At 34.5% G+C, this 24,917-nt stretch overlaps 1 protein-coding gene across 2 annotated transcripts in view; it reads right to left on the minus strand.

The window, feature by feature from the left end:
• The window catches only part of LOC129807347 (uncharacterized), a 52,765-nt gene extending 37,686 nt beyond the window's left edge, over positions 1-15,079 (minus strand). For both annotated transcript variants that reach the window (XR_008752269.1, XM_055856556.1), the window contains exon 1: positions 14,843-15,079. Coding sequence is in view for 1 of the 2 variants with exons in the window: in XM_055856556.1 (XP_055712531.1) it covers positions 14,843-14,909 (67 nt within the window). In the remaining variant the exon portion in view is untranslated. The remainder of the gene's footprint in view (positions 1-14,842) is intronic.
• Positions 15,080-24,917: the final 9,838 nt, after the last annotated feature.

Below are 24,917 nucleotides of genomic sequence, written 5' to 3' on the forward strand. Positions count from 1 at the left end.
AAGCCATTTAGGTCAGGAAAATTTTATAAAATCGAAATTCAAAAAGTCTGAGAAATACAGAGAGTACAACTGATCAAAATTCATATCATCTTTTGGGCAATTCTATAGCACTCTTCTTCATTCAAACTTCGCATTAAATTGAATTTGCTGTGATGTTCAAAATTATCACAAAAGAGAGGGAAAGACATATGAAAAATGTTTAAGAAATAATGAGATTTCAATTTTGGTTTCATGAAATTTTCCTAATTTATAAAAGGTGTACTGGAACCCTAAAGTTCTAAGTTAACACTAAACCTACCGAACGTCTTTGGTCGTTTTTCGGTCAAATGACAACCCGCGGTAGGGTAGAATACTCAACAAATTTGTCTTGGAAAAGAGCAAAAAATTTAAATTTAAACGTTAAAAAATATATTACATGCATATTTTAAGAAATTTATAAAGTTTGATAGTGGCATTGCCCCGTTTAAATATGTGTTAATTTTAAACCGATCAATGCGACCGTGTCTTGGTAGGTTTAGTGTTAAGTAACGATCAAATTTGATATTTTTATAAATTTAGATTTAAGGTTAGGTCATACAAATCTTGCAGAGTTTTTGAATTGGATAGGTATGCAATCTAGGAATGTTGTGTGATGTTTTTCGAAATTTTGAGTTTCGAACACTTTTAACATTTGATTTTAAAAGCTTCTAAGTTTTGACAGGTGACTGTTACATAATTTTCACATCTGAATAATAATAAATAAATAAATAAATAAACCAATAAATATAATCCATTTTTGTAAAGAGTCAGGTTTTGTTGTTAATCAAAATTTAATACCTATTCCACTGTCCAAATTTATTATTTTTTTTTTACTAATTATTTTGCATTTTTTAGCCAATATCTTTTTGGATTTAAGTTAAATCATGAATTAAATGAGAATTGAAGATACTGTTCTAGGTTGTAAGTGATCTTTACACGAAATTTCCCGAGCTATTATAAAGTTTTTTTCTTTCAAAAATCAAAAATCTGTAACGCTTGCTGAAAGTTTAAGAAATTTATTTTAGAGACATAACACTCTGCTGAAATTGAAATATTTGTGCATTATTTAATTTAAAATATTTCATTTTGTATAATATAAACACCTTTGAAAACTAAAAATCCATAAATCTACGTAGCATTTTGGTCTAATAAAATTGAAATTTGGTTAATATAGGGGAAACTCGGACAACTCAAGCTTCGGACAATTCATTTTTCTCTATGTTCCTTATGGATTTCTCCCATAGATCACTTCTGAAAATTTGAGACATTGTACTAGCTATTAGAATATTATATTATAATGTGCCAAATTCATGTAGAACACATTGAAAAAAAAATTATTTGTGCGAAGCATAAATCATCCGAAGGTAGCGCGCTTTCCCCTAATAAAATAAAATGAAAATAGTTAATTTTGTGGATAAAACATTAAAAATACTTGAGGTGGTAAAAATAAAATTGCTATGAACAACCTTCGCATTATTAATTTTTTCCAACTACTTTTAGGTTTAAGTACTGACCAATTTGTATTTATTAACTGCATATTTATTATATTTATTTAGACTGCAAATTTATTGACAAAATATGTTTAATCCGTATAAAATGTGACTTCGTCGAGATTTGGTAAATTCAAGGCTAAAATTTATTTCAAAATCAAGAAAATTTTGCACCCGATTTTTTCTCAGTGTATAACTTTCCCTCAATTCAATCAACGATTGATCCTGAGAAGAAAATTTCTCACCCTTCGTCAACTTGTGGCTTCAAAGTTCACATCTGGTGCTTTTTCACCTCGTACTTAATTGATTAATCTCATCGTTTGTACTTCACCCCAGGATTCATTCACAATGTTTTGGAGTCTCCTGAGAGACCAACACCCTGGCACTGATCCCAACGAAGAAGATCGAAATGCTAAAGAGAAAATTAATTACAACCATCTGAAATGAAGGAAGTCATCTCAATTATTTCACAATACGAAATGTCTTGTTCAATTTACGTGATTGCCAATTAGCATAATGACACAGGCTATATCTGAAAATCAAAGCTTTTCGTAATACACATCGACAGTGTACCTCACAAAGTTTGCAGAAGGGCAAGGACAATTAATAATGGAAAATCCGATTGGTTCATTGAAATGTGAAGAGAGAAAAGTTGATTTAATTGGCGACGTGACCCAATTAGCTTGTGCTTTCGTCCCAGTCTCCATGGTACAATTATAACTTGGGATGTTTTTCGATGATTGCGTTAAGGTGATGAATTTTTCCAAAAATATATCATTTTTGGCAAATGTAGAAATTGTAAGTAGAAAAGTGAAAATTTAAAAATAAAGTTCAATATTGGAAGTCAATGTGGATTTTGTCGACAGACGAAGTCGTGTCAGAAGCCCTAAATATTTTATTAGAGATTGAATAAAATAAGAAAAAAGATGTTGGATTAGAGTTGATGGATTTATTGATAAGAGATTTTCCAAGTTTCCTCTTAAGGTTTCCTTAAGATTAATTTAATTTTGGAAATATTTCCACATGTTATTCAATATCGAAACTTTGTTGGTACTTTATTCCTTTAATTCCCAAATGTACATTAGAGTGTTCCAAAAATTTTTTTTTTAAATTTCTTTTTTGCTCCGGCCGGAAAATTGTTCTATATGGTGAGACAATAAAATGCTTCTTAGACAAGAATAAGATTGGACGCTGTTTAGAGGTGGCTCAACGGCAATCTTTGTATAGTGAATCACGAAAATTCACAAATTCGCCAGGAATAAATTTCTCTGCGGAAGACTGTTGAGAATTTCTTCTCAATATTTTAGTGGAACATTGCTCATTTAGTGGACAATGTTTTTGCAAAATTTCATTGAGATCGGATAAGAAATAGATTTAAAAAAAAAAAATGGTAAGTTCAAAATGTTCAGAAATTAAAATGAACCAACTCACATATTCGCTTCTAATTCATGTTCTAGTGATCAGAAATTAATAAATGAGGGCTTGTTGGAAAGCTATTGAGTTATACTACAAACTTAAGAACATATCAGGTTTGAAAAATTACCGCTAGGTGGCTAACATATGAAATTTCACTAAAAATCACCAAGATTTTGCCCTAGAGTTGCCACTTGAAAATTCATATACAGAAAATGTAACAAAACATTGAGGTGCTGTCCTTTGCTAATTGTAAAGGATACTTAGTACTACTTATCATCTACATGAGCCCTCGCCCCGACCACTGGAAATGCCTCACTTGTGTGATAGAGGCTCCTTTCAGTTTTAATCGTAATCTTGACCGTTCATGATTGAGCTGCGCGTGATTTTAAGCGCATTAACCGTTTTACGAATGAGATGTGCCTGATTTTAAGCGCATTCTTAACCATTTTATGATCATGCTGTGTGTTTTAAACACGATTTTGGATAGTGTTTTATGCTTGTGCTGTGCGTGTTTTGCAAACGATTCTAGGTATGGTTTTTACTAGCGTTGTGTGTATTTCACACACGAGTTTAGAGAGCATTTAAAAAATAAAAAAAATAGAAAATTAAAAGAATTATAAAAAAAAACTAAAAAAAAGCATCGTGAAAAATTTCGGGCGGTACTCAAAGTCACAACTGTGAGAGTCGAATCATAGATCTCATCCGCCCAAGACTCAACGCTTTGTCTATTGAGCCACTGAGATCCCCTCATCGCCACTGAGATCTCTCGAGTGACAATGTAACGTCCCCAAATTTAAATCTTATCTATAAAAAATCTAAGACTTCAATCTCCACTCTATCTTTGAACGTATGCTCATATGAAATGCAACAGCTGAAAAACGATTCGGTTCCTCCCCATATAAAAGTTGACTGAAGCACGTGAAGGTGTTACTTAGTCAATCTAATCGCAACTTTATTCAACACCCGTAGAGAAATCACATTTACTACACCCGTCGATAGGCAGTGGGTGGTTTCTGGGCGGCTCAGGTGGCAGAGGAAGGTGCAAATGGACATTGAATGTCCTATGTAATTATACCACGATATATTTGTGTTATTCATCAAAATGTCCATGTGAGAGTTTAATTAATTATGTATTATTACTCAGCTGATATTGGACACAAAATCTGCTGGTAGCCCACCTAGCCCACCAGCAGATGTATCAAATTATGATGAGAATGCGCCCAGAACACTACATGAACAATCAAATTAACTCTGTATTGTTGGTTGGGCGCTGAACAAGTTCTCCCGCGCGTATTTGAATGATAATTAAATCAAATAGAAATACATCATCTGACACATCAATTATCATAAAGTGAACATGGAATGTCCAGGAGAAGTCATTCCACTGGAGACCACTCCAATATCATGCAATTTTGCATGAACCACGACATTCGCCCTTTCGCTATCTCTCTCAGGGATATTCAGCTTATTTTTGCCAATGCAGGGCAAGTGGAGTGTTTAACCCCACGGGACACTGACCATGTAGGTCGTTCAATTCCCCTGTAATTTATTGCAATCGCCAACTGTTTGGTGTGGAAGTAGCGAAACCTTTCCAGTGAAGAGTGCTGAAATCACCTCCCGCATGAATTTACACAGCAATTTGCATTTGATACAGCTTTGGTTCGATAGCGTTGGTCAAGGTACAAAAGAAACTAGTGATACGTACATCGAAAATGTACACCAACACCAATTGAGCTTAACCACCACAAAAGGTATACTTTATTGATTAAAATGAAAGTAGATTGGAATTTCTATCCATAGAATTAAAATTTGCTTTAATTTCACTGATATAAGACGTACTAGCTGAACGGTTAGAGATAGCGACTTGGAGTCTTGAAAAACTCCCTTTAAAACAATTTTGGATTTAAAATTAATATTGAAAGGTTTATTTTCAATACTTTCTGAAACCCTCTGAGACCTTCCTTAATTTTAAGACCTCTGCACACTGGGAGTAATTTTTGGTAAAAATGCTTTTAAAAAAAAATATTTCTTATCATTGTAAGTGGAAACGTAATTTTTTAAAACAGATAATTTTTGACGAAAAACGCTTCCAATATTTAGAAGCCATTAGAGACTATCTAGACACATTTTTCGGTCGTATACAGATTAGATATATTTATTCTTAATAACGATTTTTTAGAGTCAGCAGTTGACTTTGAGAACCAATGAAATAAATTAAATGAAGCACCGGTGATCCAAAAATTAATAAAATGGACAGATAAACTTAGGTTAATGATCGGAAAAGCTTTTTATCCATAGCCAGAATAGTCAGGAAGTGGACAAATACATTTTGCCAAAGTTTGGGGCTGATCAGAGGAATTTTGATAGAATAGGATTTGGTATGAGATTGTTAAGAATATCACCTAATATGAAATGTTTGAATATTTACGTATATGTAAAAAGAATTTATTTGCTTTTATTTTTTTATTAACCCATTCCTTACCATGGTATTATACACAAATACGCAAATTGAGTGATTTTAGACGATTTATTCCTGGGCAATTTTTATCCGAATTGCTGTCGGGAATGAATTTTTAGTAACTTTAGTCCTTCAATTTCTTGGGAAAAATAGTCCGAGAGAGATGAAAATACATTTTGTTATTATTTTCTTACTTCGCGGAAGGTCATGCAAAATTTTTGCTAAAATTGGCGGACGAAATTGGCCTCTTTGCTCTTTCCTGATTGGAATTCTAGTTGCCAATTTGTTTTCTTGGATAGTTACTCTATCTAAAGCAATAGAGTTTGTAATGAATTAATGCATAGAATTTAAATTCAGTGACCGTTATGCCCTGGACACACTTACGACTAAAGTCCAGAGACGACTAAGTTCGTTTATAGCCAAGTCAGTTCCTGACACACTACAAAGTAGGTTAACATTCACTGGTATCCACAAAGCATAACTTTCGTGTGTTTTTATGCAGATATTTCTACTGAAATGCACTAAATACTAATTTGAAAACGAAACTACTTGTAAATTTACTTCATAATTCACGTATAACAAGAAGAATTATTCACCTGAATTGCCTAAATTGGCTTAAGTCGCGACACAGCTTCCACCTCACAAATAATTGTAATCAACAATAATTATTGTGCGTGAACTGAGATATAAATTTACAAACAGTTTTATTTTAAATAGAGTACATGTATATTGCAATAAAAATATCTGCATAATTACCCACAAAAGCTATGTTTTGTGGATACCAATGAATGCTAAGCCTCGTTTGTAGTGTGTCACGAACTGACTTGACTATGAACGGGCTTAGTCATCTCTGGACTTTAGCAGTAAGTGTGTCCAGGGCATTAAGACGTGTGTTTGACAGCGGCTCCCCGGGCCCCATAATAGATTTAAAAAAAATGTATTTTCAAAAAATTCATTTATTAATCTGTAGGAAACTAATCACAAAATATGAACATTCTATATCAAGAATTTCTGGTACATTGACTGAATGGGTTAAAGGATGACTAAATAAATTTCATTTAAAGATGACGTAATGAAAAAAATACAAAAACGATTTTTTCTTTCGGACCATTTAAAATAATATAATACTCTCATATAAGGGAATCATTTAGTATTCAGTTTATTTTAGTGAATTTGTTGATTGTTATACGGGTTTTAGACTTACGGATTGCTATTTAGCTTAACTTCTCTAATTCTTTGTCAGGCATGTTTTTTTTAGGAAATTATTGTTTATGATTGGATATTAAGGGCAAATGATCCATAAGATTTTGAAAAATAAGTAAAAATGCTTGTTCTCTAGATTTTTGAGACCTTCAGTAACTGGGCTAAATCTCCAGTCTGAAGCCGGCTTACATGAACATAAATTCTTGTTTTTGCAAAACTCAATAAAAAATGACTAAAATTAATGTTCAATTAAAAATATTTTTATGACTCTTTATGAAATTAAAATTTCTAGGCTTTTTTTTTAATCAAAATGACTGTAAAATGCTTTTGAAAAATACAATGTGTCACGTATTTTAGGTTTCAAAGTTTGGTTCAAAATGTGGAAATCAATCGACGTGAAGTTGCAATGAATAATTAGAAATTCCGGAAGTCGTTGGGAAGAAAGAAGCACTCAGGGGAACACATCAACTATATTCAGAGCTTTCGGCTCAGTCTCGATTGTAATATCCTAACCAAAGCTCTAAATGAGTCTTACGGGGTTATCACAATAGAAAATTTCACATTAAAGTTAAAGTAAAAAGTTGCTCATTAAAACTTCTAGAACCACTCATTGACCATGAGATCCTAGAAGTTTATGAAGGAATATAAAACGTAGATAGAACACATTTTTGTTTAGCTTTTTTCTTAATTATCCTCTGCACTGATCTTTTTCAAGGTCTTTTGTCCTTTCTCCATCTTGTGCGCGATAAATAGTAGGTATTAGCACTACTCTTTATCACAATTTAATCACGAATAAATTGGTGAGAAAATTGTGGCGCAGAAACTACCCGAATGACTGCAATAAAGTAAATTTTGCTCATAAATTTGCTCAATTCTCATTAATTTGCTCATTAATTATCAATCGTATATATGCTATTTTAATCTATTTAAACAAATTTTTGTGACTCGAGTCCACTTTTTTTATCACTAAATGAATCGATTTCCAAAAGCTCTTTACGAAAATTGCACATTAGGACACATATCAGCAACAATTAATGTGAATCACATTAAAATTTTAATGTGAAATTCTCTAGTGTGATACCACGGTTAAAGAAAAATTGTGAGATTTGAATCAGTTGTTAAAAATTGTAGGTTATTTAAAAAACGCTCCAATCACAGTTTTCCTGAGTGATTGTTCTTCCAGACGACTTCTGGATGTACCTATTCGGTGTTTATTTCAAAGTTTTCCTATTTATTTGAAGGATAAATAAGTCTAATTTAAAGAAAATTTGAATGGAATTTAAATGAGGTTTCTTTTTCTATTTTAAGTACACCATCTTTTAATTTGTTTTCCCTTGTTTTGCAATCTCTTATTGATCTTTTTGTGCGCGATGAATGTAATTTGTACTTTGGTGAGATTAATTGAAATCGATTTCATGCAACTTCTTCGTAGACCACTGCTGGTATTTCGCTGGGATTTATGGAAAAGCTCATGCGAAAGCGTGTAAGCTCGAAATAAGGAATCTTCGTAGTGAATCAATCTTCTCCACAGAGTGTGGCTTTTTTTGTTCTATCTCATTTATATTTGTTTGCAACATGACGTAAACAGATGATCAAGAGGAAATTTAATATTTCCCATCAGTCTGCTTTTTCTTCGCTGAGCTTTTTATTTATTTTTCAATTTATCAACTCTTCGCAGAGAAAAGTAAGTTCAATATTTTCTGTAGAAGGAATGGACTCTGGGTGAATGTAAATATTGAACTCTACTGCTAATTGCAATAGAGAAATATTTTCCCGAGAGCTTTTTCCTTCTGGTATTTTTCAATCTGTTAATTATATTCCATCTCAAGAGAACCAATTTATTGAGAAAAGATATTGGCTGGAGTTTATTTGAGTGGTGCTTTGGGAGAGAAAGCCAAAAGGATGCTTTCGACATTTTTCATACAAATCATTGCAACTGTTTTTATAACATTTCTTTGAAATCTCATATTGACATCGTGTCTTATGATTTTTCTTTTATTTTTCATCAATTTGAAAGAAGCATTTCAACAACTAGCTCAAAAGCTCCTTTTCGGAGAAGAAAAAAACTATATTAGAGCGGATGTCTGCAAAAATATGAAATATGGTGCATGTGAATCGAAAAAAAAAACAAAACGGACGATGAATTTGAGGGAAACATTCTGTTTAGGGGTGAATCACGTTCAGATGAAAATTGAAACTGACTATGCAGTTATTCTATTTTTCAAGGAAACTTTTTCAAACCCTTTGGCAAATGCTAGATGAATGAGAAAATCTTGACTATCTCGAAGGTTCTTTCTTTCATACAAAAAAAAAATTCTTTATCGTGAATCTCCATTTCATCAGCACATTAATTTACCTCCCAAGATGTTGATGTTACTTTGCCCAAGTCCTTCGGCTCAATTTTCCTGATTATTCCATGTGGCTCCATTGAGGCCGAGGATTTTCTCGACAATTTCATGTTTACACATTTGATGAATGGAGCAAAGGAGTTCTTTTGTGGTCCCTCTGGGGTACACACTTGGTTTACCATGAGCTCTTTCACCAGTGAAAAACACAATATAGTTGAAATGAGGATAAGGGAAAGCTTTCCCACAACACAAAAAAACCTTCTCATTCTTGTTTCAAATGCTCCAATTCCATTCAGTATTTTATACCTTCTTCAACTGCGAATATAAAATGCGGTTTCTGATGAAACATTGTTACGTTTTGATGGATTATTTTCCTCATGCGTTTGTTATATACCAAATTCCAAGAGACTCCTGATGAAGCAGTTTTGCTGCTTTGAACCGGTAGTTTCAGAATTCACTTGGGAAATTTTTTGAGAATTTTTCACATAACATTTCTGCATCTCAAACACTTTGTACACAAATATTTTGCGACATTCGGAAAATACTTTTCTACACTGAGGAAAAACAGAATACTTCATTGCATTTTCGTTGTAACTTTGAAAGTACGTGAGCCCTTAAAAAATTGTGTCCTTTAAGGAGTTAATAAAATAGACAGAGCTTAGAAAAAAACATGAACAAAGGACTGAAGTATGTAGTGAAAAGGAAAACAGACCTTTCTTGATTTTTTTCTATTTTAATTCTGCACGCTGTTTGAAGGATTCTCTTCCGTTTCATTGAGTTATGATTTAGGAAAGAAAAGTCACGTACAGGCAGGAAAGGGTACACTTAGCTTGTAATTGGACTGGAAACAGTCTGGGAGTTTTCAATCATCATTCAGAGGAATGGAAAAGTTTACAACCTGTAACTTTTTACAGAATTTTGCTACGTATTGAAAACATCAAATTGGGTAGCACTGCGCTACAAAAATTACCTTTTATCAATATTTTCGATTGGAGTGGAAAGAGTTCAAGCTTTATAGGGGAAAGTGACCATGCTTGATACGATCCAAGCTTAATAATAACTATTTATTTTCAATGTTAATCAATATTTATGACTTATCGCAATATATTTCAATAGCTGGTGCTAAGCCTCACATTTCCTAAAAAAATTAGGATCCTAGCTCTTTTTTCCTAGTTTCACGAAGCAAAAATCAAAAATAGGTCCAAAACTGTAATTTCGATACATGATATTTCATAAGTATTTCTTAATTAATGTCGCTGTTCAGGAGAACTACTATCATAGGCACATAGAGGGTTCATCAGTATTAATATTTATGTAAAAATAATTTTACTTGGGGACACTGTTTTTGTGAGTGGCGACAAATTCATAAATTCTACCTGTGTCCATCCTATATTTTAAGAAGGGTCCATGAATGATAATTTAATTGTGGCAACTCTATCATTAGATGTGATTCTTTCATAATTACACCTATTGAAATCCTCCAATTTTATCGACAATTGACATAGCCTTCAACCCTATTGCCTGAATTTTAAGGTTGCAGAGTGACATTTTCATGGACTCAAAGTGAAAAAATGGTTTTCGCTAGAGCCCTAATGTCATAAAAACACGGCTTAGAAAAATTACATAAAAGTGATTTTAAAACTAATAACCAGTCGTACAAACGATTTAAGCAGATAGATTAGAGTTCCGTCTAAATATTGATGTGCAATTTTTTGTATCCGGTGAAATTTTTGCAGTGAAAATAGGCCTCCGATTTGTCGAATCAATTATTATACAGGGAGGCCCCGGACCCGACTTGTATAAAAGTCGCCACTGGATTTTCATTTTCTTCTTGAGGAAAATCTAAGGATTTCCAGGATCTATGTGAGTTAGGACTGTGAACCTAATAAGTGAGACATTTTTTGTCATAGTGGAAGAATCGCTTCGGTTTGTGTGTTAATCAGAAAAAAATTACAAACCTTGGACATCATTTTACAGTATCAAGCATGGTCACTTTCCCCTACATTCAGAACAATTTTCGTGATTTTTTTGCTACTCGAACAGAAAGCAATTATATCAGATTTTTCTTTGTCCTTCGACCTGGAACCTAAACTGTAAGAGTTATCAGCTTTCGGTCTTCAGTGACCCCCAATAAAAAGAACATGATCTCCAGACATTTTTTCGTTCCCCCTCTCCATCCCCTTCCATTCGCTCCAAAACCATGTTTTTTGGCTTAATTCGAAAACAGCTTCCATAATCTCTTTCATTTTTGGATGTGTTTTAGAGGTGGTTCAGGTGAACATTTCGTCCATACATACCTATGACGAACTAAAAAAAATCACCATCTTGATTTTTTCAAAATTGAAATTTAGCCATACCCTAGAAGGCCTCTTTTTCAACCGATATGATTGAATTTTAATTTTTTTGGAGAGGTCACGAAATCAGAATATGTGTCCATTTTCGTAACTCATTCCAGAGCATTCTAAAATGCGGAAATAGGTGATTTTTTTAAACTAATTACGGTCCAATAAACATAAATTAATTAATTAATTATTAATTTAAATAATTAAATAATTAATTAATTGATTAATTAACATTCATTATCTCTTTTAGTTTAGGCACAATATTCTAAAATATAAAAAAGATACTCTTTTCGCTCCTAAAACGCACACTTTTATTTTTTTTCAATTTTCTAAATGAAAATTTACAAAGTAGAACGACATAGGGTAAGGGATCATTATTTTGGACAGGGTGCTCATAAGCATCGATGTTCCAAGTTTGAAGTGCGATATTTTCAATACTAATTTTTTTACGACTTTTTTAGTTACTCTCTTTTCAGAAGGGTTGTTTAGAAACTTGGCAAGCATTTATAGCCTTTTTTTACTAAAATTAGTCTTAATACATTTAAAAATGAATTGATATGTAGGGATGAATTTGACTCGAATTTTGGACAATTTGGTTGTTAATTTGGACAACTTTGCTGTATATTCGGAGAGCTCATCCGCCTCAACAGGATGCCCATTGTTCTTCATTTCATGAACCAATCTTACCAAGTTCTCTTGTTGTTCATGCAAGGGAACCGTAGAATGTCACAAGAAGCCCGGAAACTTTCCATATCATTCATTAAAATGAGTTAACTTCGGTTAAAACCTTGTTTATCGCTGTAAATGCGAGTTTTGTGATGCTACCCTGCAATAACTCTTAGACTTTAGAGGGCTAATAAGCCGAACATCTAATATGAAAATGGACTACACTTTTCAAGAAGTAGCGTCCTCAAAAACACCGACACTATAGGGGAGGTTGGGATAATTGTTTGCATGCATTACTTTCGAAAATAAAGATTTTTAGGACAGAAAATAGTTACTTAGGAATAGCCCGGTATATTTTCAGATAGTCAAAACCCAAAGGATAAACATGGTTCATATCCGCTAAGCAAATAAGTTCCAGAAAAAAGTTCAGCTGCGTGAAACTGCCCCACCCTCCCTAAAGAATTCGTATAGTGTTATTATAAATGCAAAGTTTAAAATCAAAAATATTTTATAAAACAAGATTAATGTACTTTGCTTTACTAAGTAACTGTATGTGTCATTAAAAGAATCTTTAAAATAAATAGAAGCTATGGTAAAAATAAATTGTAGAAAAGTCTCTTTTGCAAAAGTGTTTATTTCAATAAACAAATCATTTTGTAAAATGTTGCAAACATTTTTAGAATTTTAATATAGCGAAGAAATATTATTTTTAATGCAAAAGATAATTAATAACCTTTCAAATTATTTATCATTTTGATACGAAATTAATATAATTTAGTTTATTTAAGTATACTAAATATTACAATTTAAGTATATTTCTAAAAACAATTAATTAATTAATAATGTTTGTACTTTCTCGCAAATATTATTCGCTACATGAGCACTTGAAGAACATTTTTAGTTCTTTTTTTTTACAAACACTTGTTCGAACATTTATGTATGTCTGACAAAACCTTACGAACAAATATCAAAATTTTACGAACATTTTTATTTATGAACATTTACGAACAAATTAAAATACCCTAAATACTTGCTCTGAGCGACTCATACGGACCATTTCGATATTTGTACTGGATAGTGTGATTTTTTAATGGACAAAATTGGACAAAATTCTACATTGGCTACAAAATTTATGTCCTTTAGAAATGACTATTCACTTCTGAAATTCTATAAATATCTTTCTATAAACAATAAATTGCCATCACAAATACCTGTAACAATTCTCTGAGTGTTGAGAGTAACAAAATTCCAACTTGAAGCAAATAGACAATTGTTTTATTATACAACAAGGAGTGAGTACGCTTAAGGTACTTTTTCCGACTTTTTTCAAGAATCCCATTTCAATGGAATCTAAATGAATTTTTCAAAAGAGCACTTTGAATTACAAATTTAAAATAATGAAAATGTTTTCTGGAAGTCCTTTGTGTACTTTGTACAATTACAATTAATACAATTGTACACTGTTGTGTTCTACAGAAAGTTTTTTTTTTATTTTGCCGTAAGTTTTATTTTTTTAACTCAATGATTTTTTTATTATTTATTTTAGGCGATTCTAAGATTTTTTTTAGAAAAAAGGTAAGTAACATTTTTAAGGATTCTTAGAAACAATAGAATTATTAAAATTATATGCATTAACTTATTCAGCATTATAGTGAATATGGTAATAAGTTGTTCAACAACTTTTACCTAAACTGTTTGAGAGTGAATGGGTTTGAGGTAAACTCTGTTTAACACTCAATAAATGGATAAAGTAGATATTTAGACGGATATCAAGTAGCAAAATCCCACGTGAGAATGAGAATTTTCGTGATGGAATGGTGTGGAAAGTTTCCTATAGAGAGTCTAGACATTTGGGCATATCATAAAGACAAGGCTTTGGATGTCTCAGAATGGCAGATGAAAAGCCTTTCAGGCATTTATTTGCATATCCCAGTGCCTCTCATCTTCAGCATCATAAATTCCGGACACGTCTTGAAAATTCACAATTCCGGAAGATGCAGGAAATATAGTTGGGTTGATGGAGCACAAAAGGGTAGCGATGGGTAGCAACCAAGTGCTATTTACAGCCCTTTTTTTTGCTTCTTCACCTATTTCCTATGGTGCAATTTTTCTGTCCATGACATAAATCACTATCCAGGTGGATCAATGAATGGTGAGAAATTCTTGAGAGAAAATTTGCTATCCCTTAGGAATAATTCTTTGGCATCATTTTTTGATTAGAAAACTTTTAACACCTTTGCGGGCAATTTTCCACAGATATTTCTCTCTCTCTCACTCGCTCTTACAACTTCGAAGGGAGGAAAACTTTTCGCGAGTGTTGAGGAAAATCATAAAATGTTGAAAACATTTGCTATGAGATGAATTAAAATGAAAACAGAGAGATATACAATTATTTGCAGTTGATGGTGAAATCCAGAGAGGATTGAATGGAAAAACTTTTTCTTTGGACTTTCTTTTGGGGATTTCTTTAGAGATTCAGATAGAAGATGAAAAAGCAATGATTTTCCTTGTATATTAGCAAACAATTTTCTCTCACTTTTCCAAAGATCTTACCATTTCCGTATCAAAAAAAATATATATATATATATATAAAAGAAGCAAGAAAATCCACAGGCGAAAGGAGAAATTTATATAAACTGTATTCCTTGTTGCTAAACTTGAATTTATAATTCAGCCCTATTGTTTAACTTTTGCACAACAAGCACAGGAAAGCGTGGAAATCTTTCATAAGAATATCAGCGTGGATTAAGTTAATTCTCATTCAACTGTGGTCAAAAGTTTTCTACCCCTGGAGGAAAAGCCGAGAGGAGAATCCTCATCCTGATGAAAAAGTCAAATAAAATCCTTCCTCTATCACTCTAAAGCTTTTAAATCTCCTACCGTAGACTTATCAAAAATTACCTTGTCCACAAATGAAATCCACAGTCATGGCAAGAATAAGGACAATTTCAGGCAATTTCTCCCTCATCCTGTCCAAGTGTCTTTTCAGCAATTCGATAGAAAAACCAGCACAAAATCCACCAAAAAGTTCACTTCACATTGTTCACAAAATTTCACGTGAAAGTACGTAGATTTTTTTTCCCAAATCTTTCAGTTGCACAGAGGACGTCTGACAGGGATGCCTTCTGAAAATTCACTGGCGGGAATTTTGTTATCAGGAACATCAAATATTCTCACCGTGAAATTTTTCCACCCCTCCAGAAAAGCTTCCACCAGAGCGATGTAAATAAGTGGGAAAAACAAAAAGGTGAGTTTGCGCTGAAAAATCTTTCCAGTACCTTCTCCTCCATGTCCTCCTACCCTTCATTGATACACTGAAGTAAAGTGCATTTTACCACACTGGATCATTAATGACAATATCATTTTACATGCTGAGCTTTATTTTCCCACCACGTGTGAAAAAAAGTGCATTGGAATTGAATTATGCTAATGTGAGCTTTAATGCGCTTTTCAGAACACCAATTTAGGGTTTTTACCCCCGATTTCCATATAAACAATTATTTTCATATTCCGGGTGAAAATTCTATTTATGAAATTGAAAAGTAATTGCAAAAAAATTCCATTGTTCAATATTATGCTATATTTACTTTTAATTATTTTTGCCTACGGGACTTACTGAATTACCATGAAGTAAAATTTGCATTTTAAAAGCAAATTTTGACAATTACGATAACGGTTCCATTTTCTTCTTTGGGTTGCTGTAACCATCATTACATTTTCCTGCATGTGTATTCCGTGTTAAATTTAATCCATTAAGGACGATTGGAACACCGGTATCCCATAAAGAAATAATTTGGCATTGAATAAATGAGCAGTAAAAAGTTAAAATTGATCAGTAACAAAAAATTTTGAAACAGTGATATTTTCGTCCAAATCTTGGAAAAGGGAAAATAAAGGGTTTTACCCTTTATATGGAACTATTTTAAATGTTAAATATATAAATTAGGTTCATTTTTGTAAAGATTTAAGGTTTTTACTGATCATAATTAGATATTTTACTGCTCATTTTTAATTTTTTACTGCCCATTTAGAACTTTTTACTGATCGTTTGTTTTTTGCCAAATAATTTTTCCTGACTACCTAAAGTTATTTTTTTCTTATATCTGTAGAGTAAGTGTGACAAATTCCGGCCAGCTTGCAATTTCGGCCACCTTTTTTGTTCCTCGAATTTCCATGAACTTTCAGATTTTACGTACTCTAGAGATTATACAATGCAAAAGAATAACAAAAAATGTAACTTCGACAAACGCGATGACGTGAAAAAGATATTGAAAGAATTCCCGAAAGGCAAGGAACTATGAGAATGAAGGTGGCCGAAATAGGGCACCAAAGCTATGTCTATATTTTTATTCATTTTAAAATGTATTAAGAATGATTTTAGAGTAAATAAAGACGGTAAACTATTTACAAGGTTTCAAGCAACACTCTTTCAGAAGAAAGAATTTTAAAAAAATCAATTTAAATTTAATATAATATATTACATTTCAAACTTAAGACTTTGACGCTTGCATGCAACTATGCCGAAATTTGGCACACTTCCCTACATAATTGTAAAGTAGAAGGTTGAATGAATCTAGGATATTTTTTGCAAGTCTCTAGCTATTTGCTATGTATTTAAGCTCAAAAATATCGAATTTTTAAATTCTCAAATTCATATCAAGATTTTATTTATATTTTATACTTCCAATTTTTTCAAGCACAACCCTTTTGGCAATAAAAACTACAATACTCATACGTAATATCTTTCATTAAAGTGAAAAATATTATTCATTGGTATTGTCAGAAAAATTACTTAAATTTTTGGGCTATTTCTGTCCCTATCGTTCATAGAAGCACAAAATACACCGAATCAGACTCTGTTGGACTTTCCAATGTTAGATGTAAGACTTATGATTGATTATGTTTCTCAGTTTATTTTTTTTTTGTTGATTTTCAGTTCGTAAAAAGTGTCTCGTCGTTAAAGGGTTAAACAAAATATCCTTCATTATCAAAAAAAAATATTATTAATAACCTAAAAATTAAAATACGAGAGCTTGGAAAATTCTGAGAACAATTTTTCAAAGATTTTAGGGAATTGAAATTAATACAGCTCTGAAAAATAATTTAAAATTATTTTTTTTATCTGTGTTTCTTTCAGGACAGTATCAATAAAATTTTAGGAGGAAAAGATAAATCTTAATTAGTGTAAAATAATATATTTAAACGGTTTTAACAAAGGTTTAAAGGGTGAAAGATCTAAACCCGTAAGGTGGAGTCTACACTTATGGATGTTATACACTTATGGACAGCGTGCAGAAATCTTAAGTTCTTACGTAAAACAGATTTCGAAAAGTTATAAAATTATTAGTTTATGATGTAATTAACAATTCTTTTGACTTTTCAAAATATGTTTAATGTAATAACTTAAGATTTTTGTGTTGTCCATAAGTGTGTATAACATCCATAAGTGTATATAACATCCATATAACATCCACCCTACCTCAAGAAAACTTCCTAAAATTCAGTTAAAAATCTGAAAACAACCTTCCCAATTGATTTGAAAGAGATTATGTTGTCTAACTCTACATAAAATAACGATCCTTAGAATGTACAAAAAAAACATAGTTTTGTATACCATTGAAAAGGTTTATATTCAGGATCGAAAGCTCTAGGCAAGATTGAAGAAGTGCTTTTCTTTGTGAGGTGTCTTGAAATCCATCGACCATCTCCGGAGAGACCTTCCTTTTTACGTATCACGCCAATCCATCATTCAATTGGTATGATGCGTATGTTACCAAACAATTAGAATAATCATACGATAAAAACAACGTTGTTGTGACTTCTCTACTATTTGGGTATCCATGCTTGGGGGACCAAAATAAAATCCGTTTCTGATGTAACATAGGAAGGACGTGCATAGTGAAGAGCATGTTCGGTTGTTACACTTCTTCACGCAAGCCTTATACTTAACCAGCGCTGCAATCAAATACTGCTCTTGGCCAGATTCAGGACCCGTCGCCTCACGAGCCTGTTATTTATTTATTTCGATTAGGGTAAGTGTACAAAATTCTGATTACTCGACGACAGGAGGGTCTATTTTAAATATTTTGAAAATATACTAGTAATTTTTATTTTTATGTAGGTACTGATATTTGGTGAAATTATATTCTTATTTAAAAATTTAGTGTAGTAAGTAAAATGCATCACGAGAGCAAAATCCTGAATGATCCGTCATTCCAAATGGGCCAAAATTTCGAAGAGCCGAAACCTTGAATATGGCATTCAATGGGTCAAGTTGTAGAGCACTCGCTCTATGATGCAAGTGTCCCGGGTTCGAATCTCCTTTAGGTCACCAGGAATTTTTCTGGCGTTAAAGGTGTTCGGATTGCATCCAGTAAGCTTCACTGCACTTGATTCCACGGGCATGGGACTGACAACCTCATCCCGTATAAGAAAAAATAATAATACATGTCTAGAAATCCCTTTACGGGAAGGCCTTGTTCCTTCATGGAATGTTGTGCCAGCATTATTATTATTATTATTATTAAGTAAACTGCAGAAAAAACAATTGATTTTAATCCGAAACAGTTGATGTTAAGTTTAGTGAGATCGATAAAATTATTTCTAGTTTCAATATTGTGCGCCACAAAGGCGCTCATCTAAATAATATTTATTATAACTTCTAATAGAAAAAGGGGGACCTGAAGGTATCACACATCCTTCAGCTTCCTGGGAGTGAACTATCCACGGCGACTGATGCTCACTTACTGAAGTACTAGGGGTATTCAAATGAGTAACAAGAGCACTATATAACGACCTTTAGCACCCGCCTAGCGATGATGTGTTGGAAGTGTCATAGGAATGAAAGATTGAAATTGATGAGTTAGGCCGTTGACTGGGTTAACAACTGTCGAAGGGGCCGTACGCTCTACACTATTTTTATTTTAGTATTCAACTGAATCATTTTAAGTATTTGACTTCTCATAATTTTATAAATGTGCTTCATTCGTAACTTTCTTAACGCCATTGAAGAACTAAAGTAACTGAAAATCCTTTCCTGGCAGCAATTCGGATATCAATATAGCATTATCCATTTAAAATCTTTCATAAAAGGGACAGATAATCCTAACCGGCTTATGTAGGTGAGATTCTTAACGTGAGCTAACTCGGAGTGCATGCAAATTCGATTTAGAGCTGAAATTGTGAGTCGCCATTCAGTTATCTTAAATCAAATTCGTGAAATTATACAAATTTTGTATTTGAACCAAAATGTCAAGGATTTGGATGAACTGACAGAAAAGTGTTATATGGGTGAAATGTAGACCAGAATGTTCTCTATAATTTTGCCGTAGAACTTGAACTCATCGATTACTCAGAAGCCAAGATAAGCGAGGTTTTTTGTTTCTTAACTCGTTTTTTCATCCAGAGTTCCCCAAGTAGTCATTTGTTGAACTTCAACTATATCAAAGAATTGTTGTATTTTGCGGGACTTTCCATTTAAACCCCTATTTTAAGTGTCTTGGTGGAGTAGAGGCAGTCAAATTGGCATCTGAGTGATTTCAAAGCGTTATTATGGGAAAAATCAATTTTTTCACACTTAAACGGCAAAATCGGAGTGATAGTGTAGTCTGAGCGGAAAATGATGTATGGACGAAATGTAGAGACAAATGTGCTCTACAATTATGTTGAAGTAATCATCAAAATCGGTTCAGCGACAGTCGAGATAATTGAGGTTATGTGATATTGAAATTGGTTTTTCGACTGTGGCGCCCCTGGTGTTGGTCCCACAAAGTTCAAATGTTCTAGAAAGTTGTAGCATTTGGTGAGATCTTTCGTTTAAGCCCTCATTCATCAAAATCGGTCACATAGAACCGGAGATATGATTTTTTGAATTTCGTGAACTTTGACCCCTCATATCTCCGGTTCTATTGAAACCACAGCGCGCATACGCACCATTTTGGAAACGTCCTAGACTGGACTACAACATACTAAAATTTCATTAACTTGCACAATGCCGTTTTTGAGAAAAGTGACTTTGAATTTCGATGAATTTTGACGCTATCACAACGCCACCTGTGGTGACTTTTTGAACTTCCATCTGAAAGTGCTCATTGAGACGAAACCAAAAAGGTAAAATTTAGGTCGCTATGTTAGTTAGAACCGGAGATAGAGGCCGGTCAATGTTCGAACTTTGACCCCTTATAGCTCGGGTCAGGGGTTTTAGATCGACTTAAGGTTTTTTTTGTTTGATAGGTATAATCAACGGCTACAACATACTAAAATTTCAGCCCGATGCACAATGGAATTTTTGAGTTATTTAACTTATAAGATTTAAAAATTTTCTTTTTAATAATAGCGCCCCTAGCGGTGGTTTTATGAACTTGCGATGTTAGAAGGGGAAGTGGCATTTCACAAGAGCTTTCCAAAAAGCCCTCACTTTTTAAATTCTGACAATTAGAACCGGAGTAATGGCCATTTTAAGAAATTTTTTTTGGACCCTTATAGCTCGGGTCAGGGGGGTCGGGGGACCTTAAGTTTGGTATTGATGGAAAGCTCTAAGGCCCAGCTATAACATACTAAAATTTGAGCCCGCTCGATGCCATAGGGGCGGAGCTATTGAGAAAACAAAAAAAGGGGGGTCTTCAAAATGGCGGAAGGAGGGGTGGGGGGTGGGGGGTCAATGCACCAAGTTGCAATTTTCACCCGATATATAACCTTTGCCGAAAACCGCAAGTCGATATCTTTTTTAGTTTAGGAGCTATTAAGCTCCAAAGAGCGGCCGGCCGGCCGGCCGGCCGGCCGGCCAGCCGGCCGGCCGGGAACGTAAAATAGCCACATATATATTCGTGATCAGGAAGTGCTGAAACACATTTTGGCCAAGTTTGAGGTCGATCGGACGACATGAAATTTTGTTAGGATTATAGTAGGTGAGATTGTTAAGAATCTCACCTAATATTTTATACCATCTATTTAATTCTCTATCTAACTGTTGTCTCAAAGGATTGATAAAAAAAATTATAAGAAAATATAAATAATATAAACGACCTCAAAAGCTGAAGTTTTATAAAACCCTCAAGTACATAAATCGATCAAAATCTCTGAGAAACTAAAAAAAGTGTACACATTTCTTGGGGATGTCTTAGAAATTGTTAAAATTCTCTGTGTTTCCAATACAAATCTATTTTCCTTGACTTCCCACCCATTCAAAACTACTCCTTGAAAGTGATTGAGACTTTTCGTTGTCTCTTAGTTTTCCTGCTGATTTCCGTTTGAAATTCCATGAGGATATGTGGCACATCCCGAATCATGAGAGACAAAAGAACGAGCTTTGAGGAAGAAGATGAAAGTGTCACGCAAATCGTATAAAAGAGTGACAAAACGAAAATTGCATTCAAAATTCTTATTTTCATCTTCCATCAAATGCTGTTAACGTGATGATAGAGCTTTAACGATTCTGCACGTATGAGATACAATTATGAAGCTTTTATTCTCTTGAGGGTTTTTTTCGGTAGCGGGCGCAGTTTCTTCATAAACTGCGACTGGTCTGGAATGGAAAATTGACCACATAGGAAATTGCGATGGGGTGAATTTTCTCTTATACTTCCAATTTGGTATTTATGAAGTGGAGTAAATGTGAGAGGAAAATTGAAAAAGAACAAAATTATATGATTAAGCTTCCCATTGCACGTACCTTTAGTGTACAATTTACGTTAATGCGGTCGTACTTCTAACACCTGACACACTTTACTTCTACTGAAATTTTTTCTGTACCTCTGAGTGAGAGAATTTTAGCTAGAAATATTATTTTCGGGAACGTATTATTTTACAGTTCAGTGATTGTAGATGTATCAATTTTACGTGCGAACCAAAATTCACTTAGGACAACGGTAAAAACACTGAGGAAACTATATGAGTAACAAATGTTCAGAAGATTCACATTTGTACCATAAAATTTTACAAATGAAGCTTTTTAGTATGTAAGAGATAAAATGAACAAACCAAATGAGAATAAATGCTTCCTTAAATTCATAACCATAGAAAAAAAAGCTTTTTGTGGTAACTTTTGCAGAAGCATCCCGAAGGAAGGATACGAAGATTTTTTTAATAAATAAATTTCAACAGATGCCACATTATTTGGACTTTGTATAAGCTCCTAAAGTGTTGGTTAAATCAACACATGGCAAATGAAGACACAAAAGCTCTCACCACGTGTTGATTAAATCATCCCTATGGAGTAAAATTTGCAATCTGCGTGAGCTGGATCAAACATGCTTTCGATAAATAATTATTATTGAATTTGCGAGTCAAAATTCACTTTGAGCCATCATGTAAATGTGGATACTCGGCCCATGTGGATCAAATTAAACTCACAGAGGATTTCCTGAAAGAGCAAAATAAAGCACACATTGAGTCACGAAATGCGTCCTAAATTAAGTGAACTAATCTAATACCAATGTGTTGGAACAATTGAGAAATTTAATAAAGAGAAAAGGGAAAAGCCATGGTCTGGTGCTGAAATGAAGAATGGCACGAAAATCCTTCCTTTTTGTCCTTTTCTGGAGATACCAACTCAATGAATGTTGAAAGAATGTGCTGACTTAGCCGAGTCTTTCTACTGCAATTTTCTGTTCTACCAAAAGCACTAAATGTGACTTGGGGTACAATGAAAAATCTTTAATTGGACACTTTATGGGGCCAATTTAAGGATTTTCTCTTATGCTGAAGAAATGTTCAACATTGTGTGCAATTGCTTAACAATCTCTGCATTTGTCAGTGGCTCTATTGTGGCTTTGGCTGATAACAGTCTTCAAGGATCAGCGGATTTGCTGTTAGGATTTATACTTTTTATTTTCTCACAATTAGATGAGATTCTTTGCGATTTTTTCAGCTTTTGTGCTCCGAGGGGAAATCCGACCTCGTCAGATCGAGCCCAAATTTTGGATCTATACGTTTTGACACTTAGAGATCACGAATAACATATTATGTGCTAAGATCGTTTTTTGTGGACGGCCGTCCTGTCCGTCCTGTCCGTCCTGTCCGTCCTGTCCGTCCTGTCCGTCCTGTCCGTCCTGTCCGTCCTGTCCGTCCTGTCCGTCCTGTCCATCCTGTTCGTCCTGTCCGTCCTGTCCGACCTGTCCGTCCTGTCCGTCCTGTCCGTCCTATCCGTCCTGTCCGTCCTGTCCGTCCTGTCCGTCCTGTCCGTCCTGTCCGTCCTGTCCGTCCTGTCCGTCCTGTCCGTCCTGTCCGTCCTGTCCGTCCTGTCCGTCCTGTCCGTCCTGTCCGTCCTGTCCGTCCTGTCCGTCCTGTCCGTCCTGTCCGTCCTGTCCGTCCTGTCCGTCCTGTCCGTCCTGTCCGTCCTGTCCGTCCTGTCCGTCCTGTCCGTCCTGTCCGTCCTGTCCGTCCTGTCCGTCCTGTCCGTCCTGTCCGTCCTGTCCGTCCTGTCCGTCCTGTCCGTCCTGTCCGTCCTGTCCGTCCTGTCCGTCCTGTCTGTCCTGTCCGTCCTGTCCGTCCTGTCTGTCCTATCCGTCCTATCCGTCCCATCCGTACGTCGTATAACCACTTCTGGAGAGGAGAGAGAGATATAAACAAGCGGTTTTCAGCAAAAGTTAAATATCGATAAACGGCTAGAAGTTGATGATGTCAGACCCACCCCCACTCCCCTCATTCCACCATTATGGAAGACCCCCAAATTTTGTTTTCTCAATAGCTGAGCCCCTATAGCATCGATCAATCTTAAATTTTAGTATGTTCTAGATGGCCCCAAAGAGCTCTCGGCAAAAGAAATTGAAGAACCCCCGATGCTCCTGACCCAAAGCCTGCCCCAATTAAAAAAAAATGGTGTTTTGGAAATCTTTCGTGAAGTACTAGAACCCTCACAACACCCCAACTTTAACCGATTTAATCGAAGGTTCAATTAATCGAAAATCGATTTTTGAAATTTCGATCTTTAATAATTAGAAAATTATACAATGCTTTTTCTTTAAATTTCAGTATGTTGTAGCTGAGGTCGAGACCTTTTCAACGGGGGGTCGTACTTCTCCGTCGATGTTACCTGACCTGAGTTATAATCAAAAATGTCTTGACCGGACACTACAAAATGTATGAACTGTGAGAGAGTTCACGCCGACAACTACAAAGGATGCCCAAAATATAAGGAATACAAGGCCAGTCTTCAAAAGGTGAGCCAGACTGCCAAGGACCGCTATGTTGGACAACAGCAGAAATTCATCTCAGCCCCTGCTATAAATGCTTGATTCAGAAATGGATAAGTCCCAACAGGACCAGTTCCAGCCGTGAGAATTCCCTAAGAACGGGAATTACCCAACCAATTTGACGAAAAAATCTCCAGCGTTTTGGGGAGCGGTAAGTCAGAAATTGAAAGGGGCACATGATCGTCCACATCCAGATCTTCGAAGACATAAACAACTTCGACCACGATAGGAATTAAAGATAAGGAGTTCTCAGACGCAATAAAGAAATCACCCTTGCCTGTGATATTGGATTAAGTTAGTTAAGATAGGTGTTCAGCACACGGAAGCTGAACAGATTTAGGAAGTTAAAACGCACTAAATTAAATTAAATTATGTAAGCAAGAATTGAAAATATGTCATAAGAATATAGGTGAAAACAAAGAATGTAATTTAGGTCATGCCACTGCTCCAAATTTAATATGTGTCATAAAGTGGGAGTGCATGGCAAATTATATAAAAAGTGAAAATTTGTGAATAAAGTGTGGCAGTTAGCTCTAACCGACAGGTGAGGCTTTTTCTGCTCCAGAACAGACGCTCCTAAGTCAGGCGTCAGCCCTAACGGGCTTAAGGCGGGTGAAGAGTAGAGTGCGGTCATAGGGTGCTGATGGATATAGCACCTCGCGTGACTGCACCAATCTTCACCAGCCCAACGGTCCACTCTCATCGTCGTATGAGATGAACCCCCCCTTATCATTAGAGAAATTTATTTCTCTTGGTCCTTTTCAGCTTACCTACAACCTATCTAC

Source organism: Phlebotomus papatasi, chromosome 3, assembly GCF_024763615.1.
Source record: "Phlebotomus papatasi isolate M1 chromosome 3, Ppap_2.1, whole genome shotgun sequence".
In the NCBI taxonomy this organism is placed as follows: Eukaryota; Metazoa; Arthropoda; class Insecta; order Diptera; family Psychodidae; genus Phlebotomus; species Phlebotomus papatasi.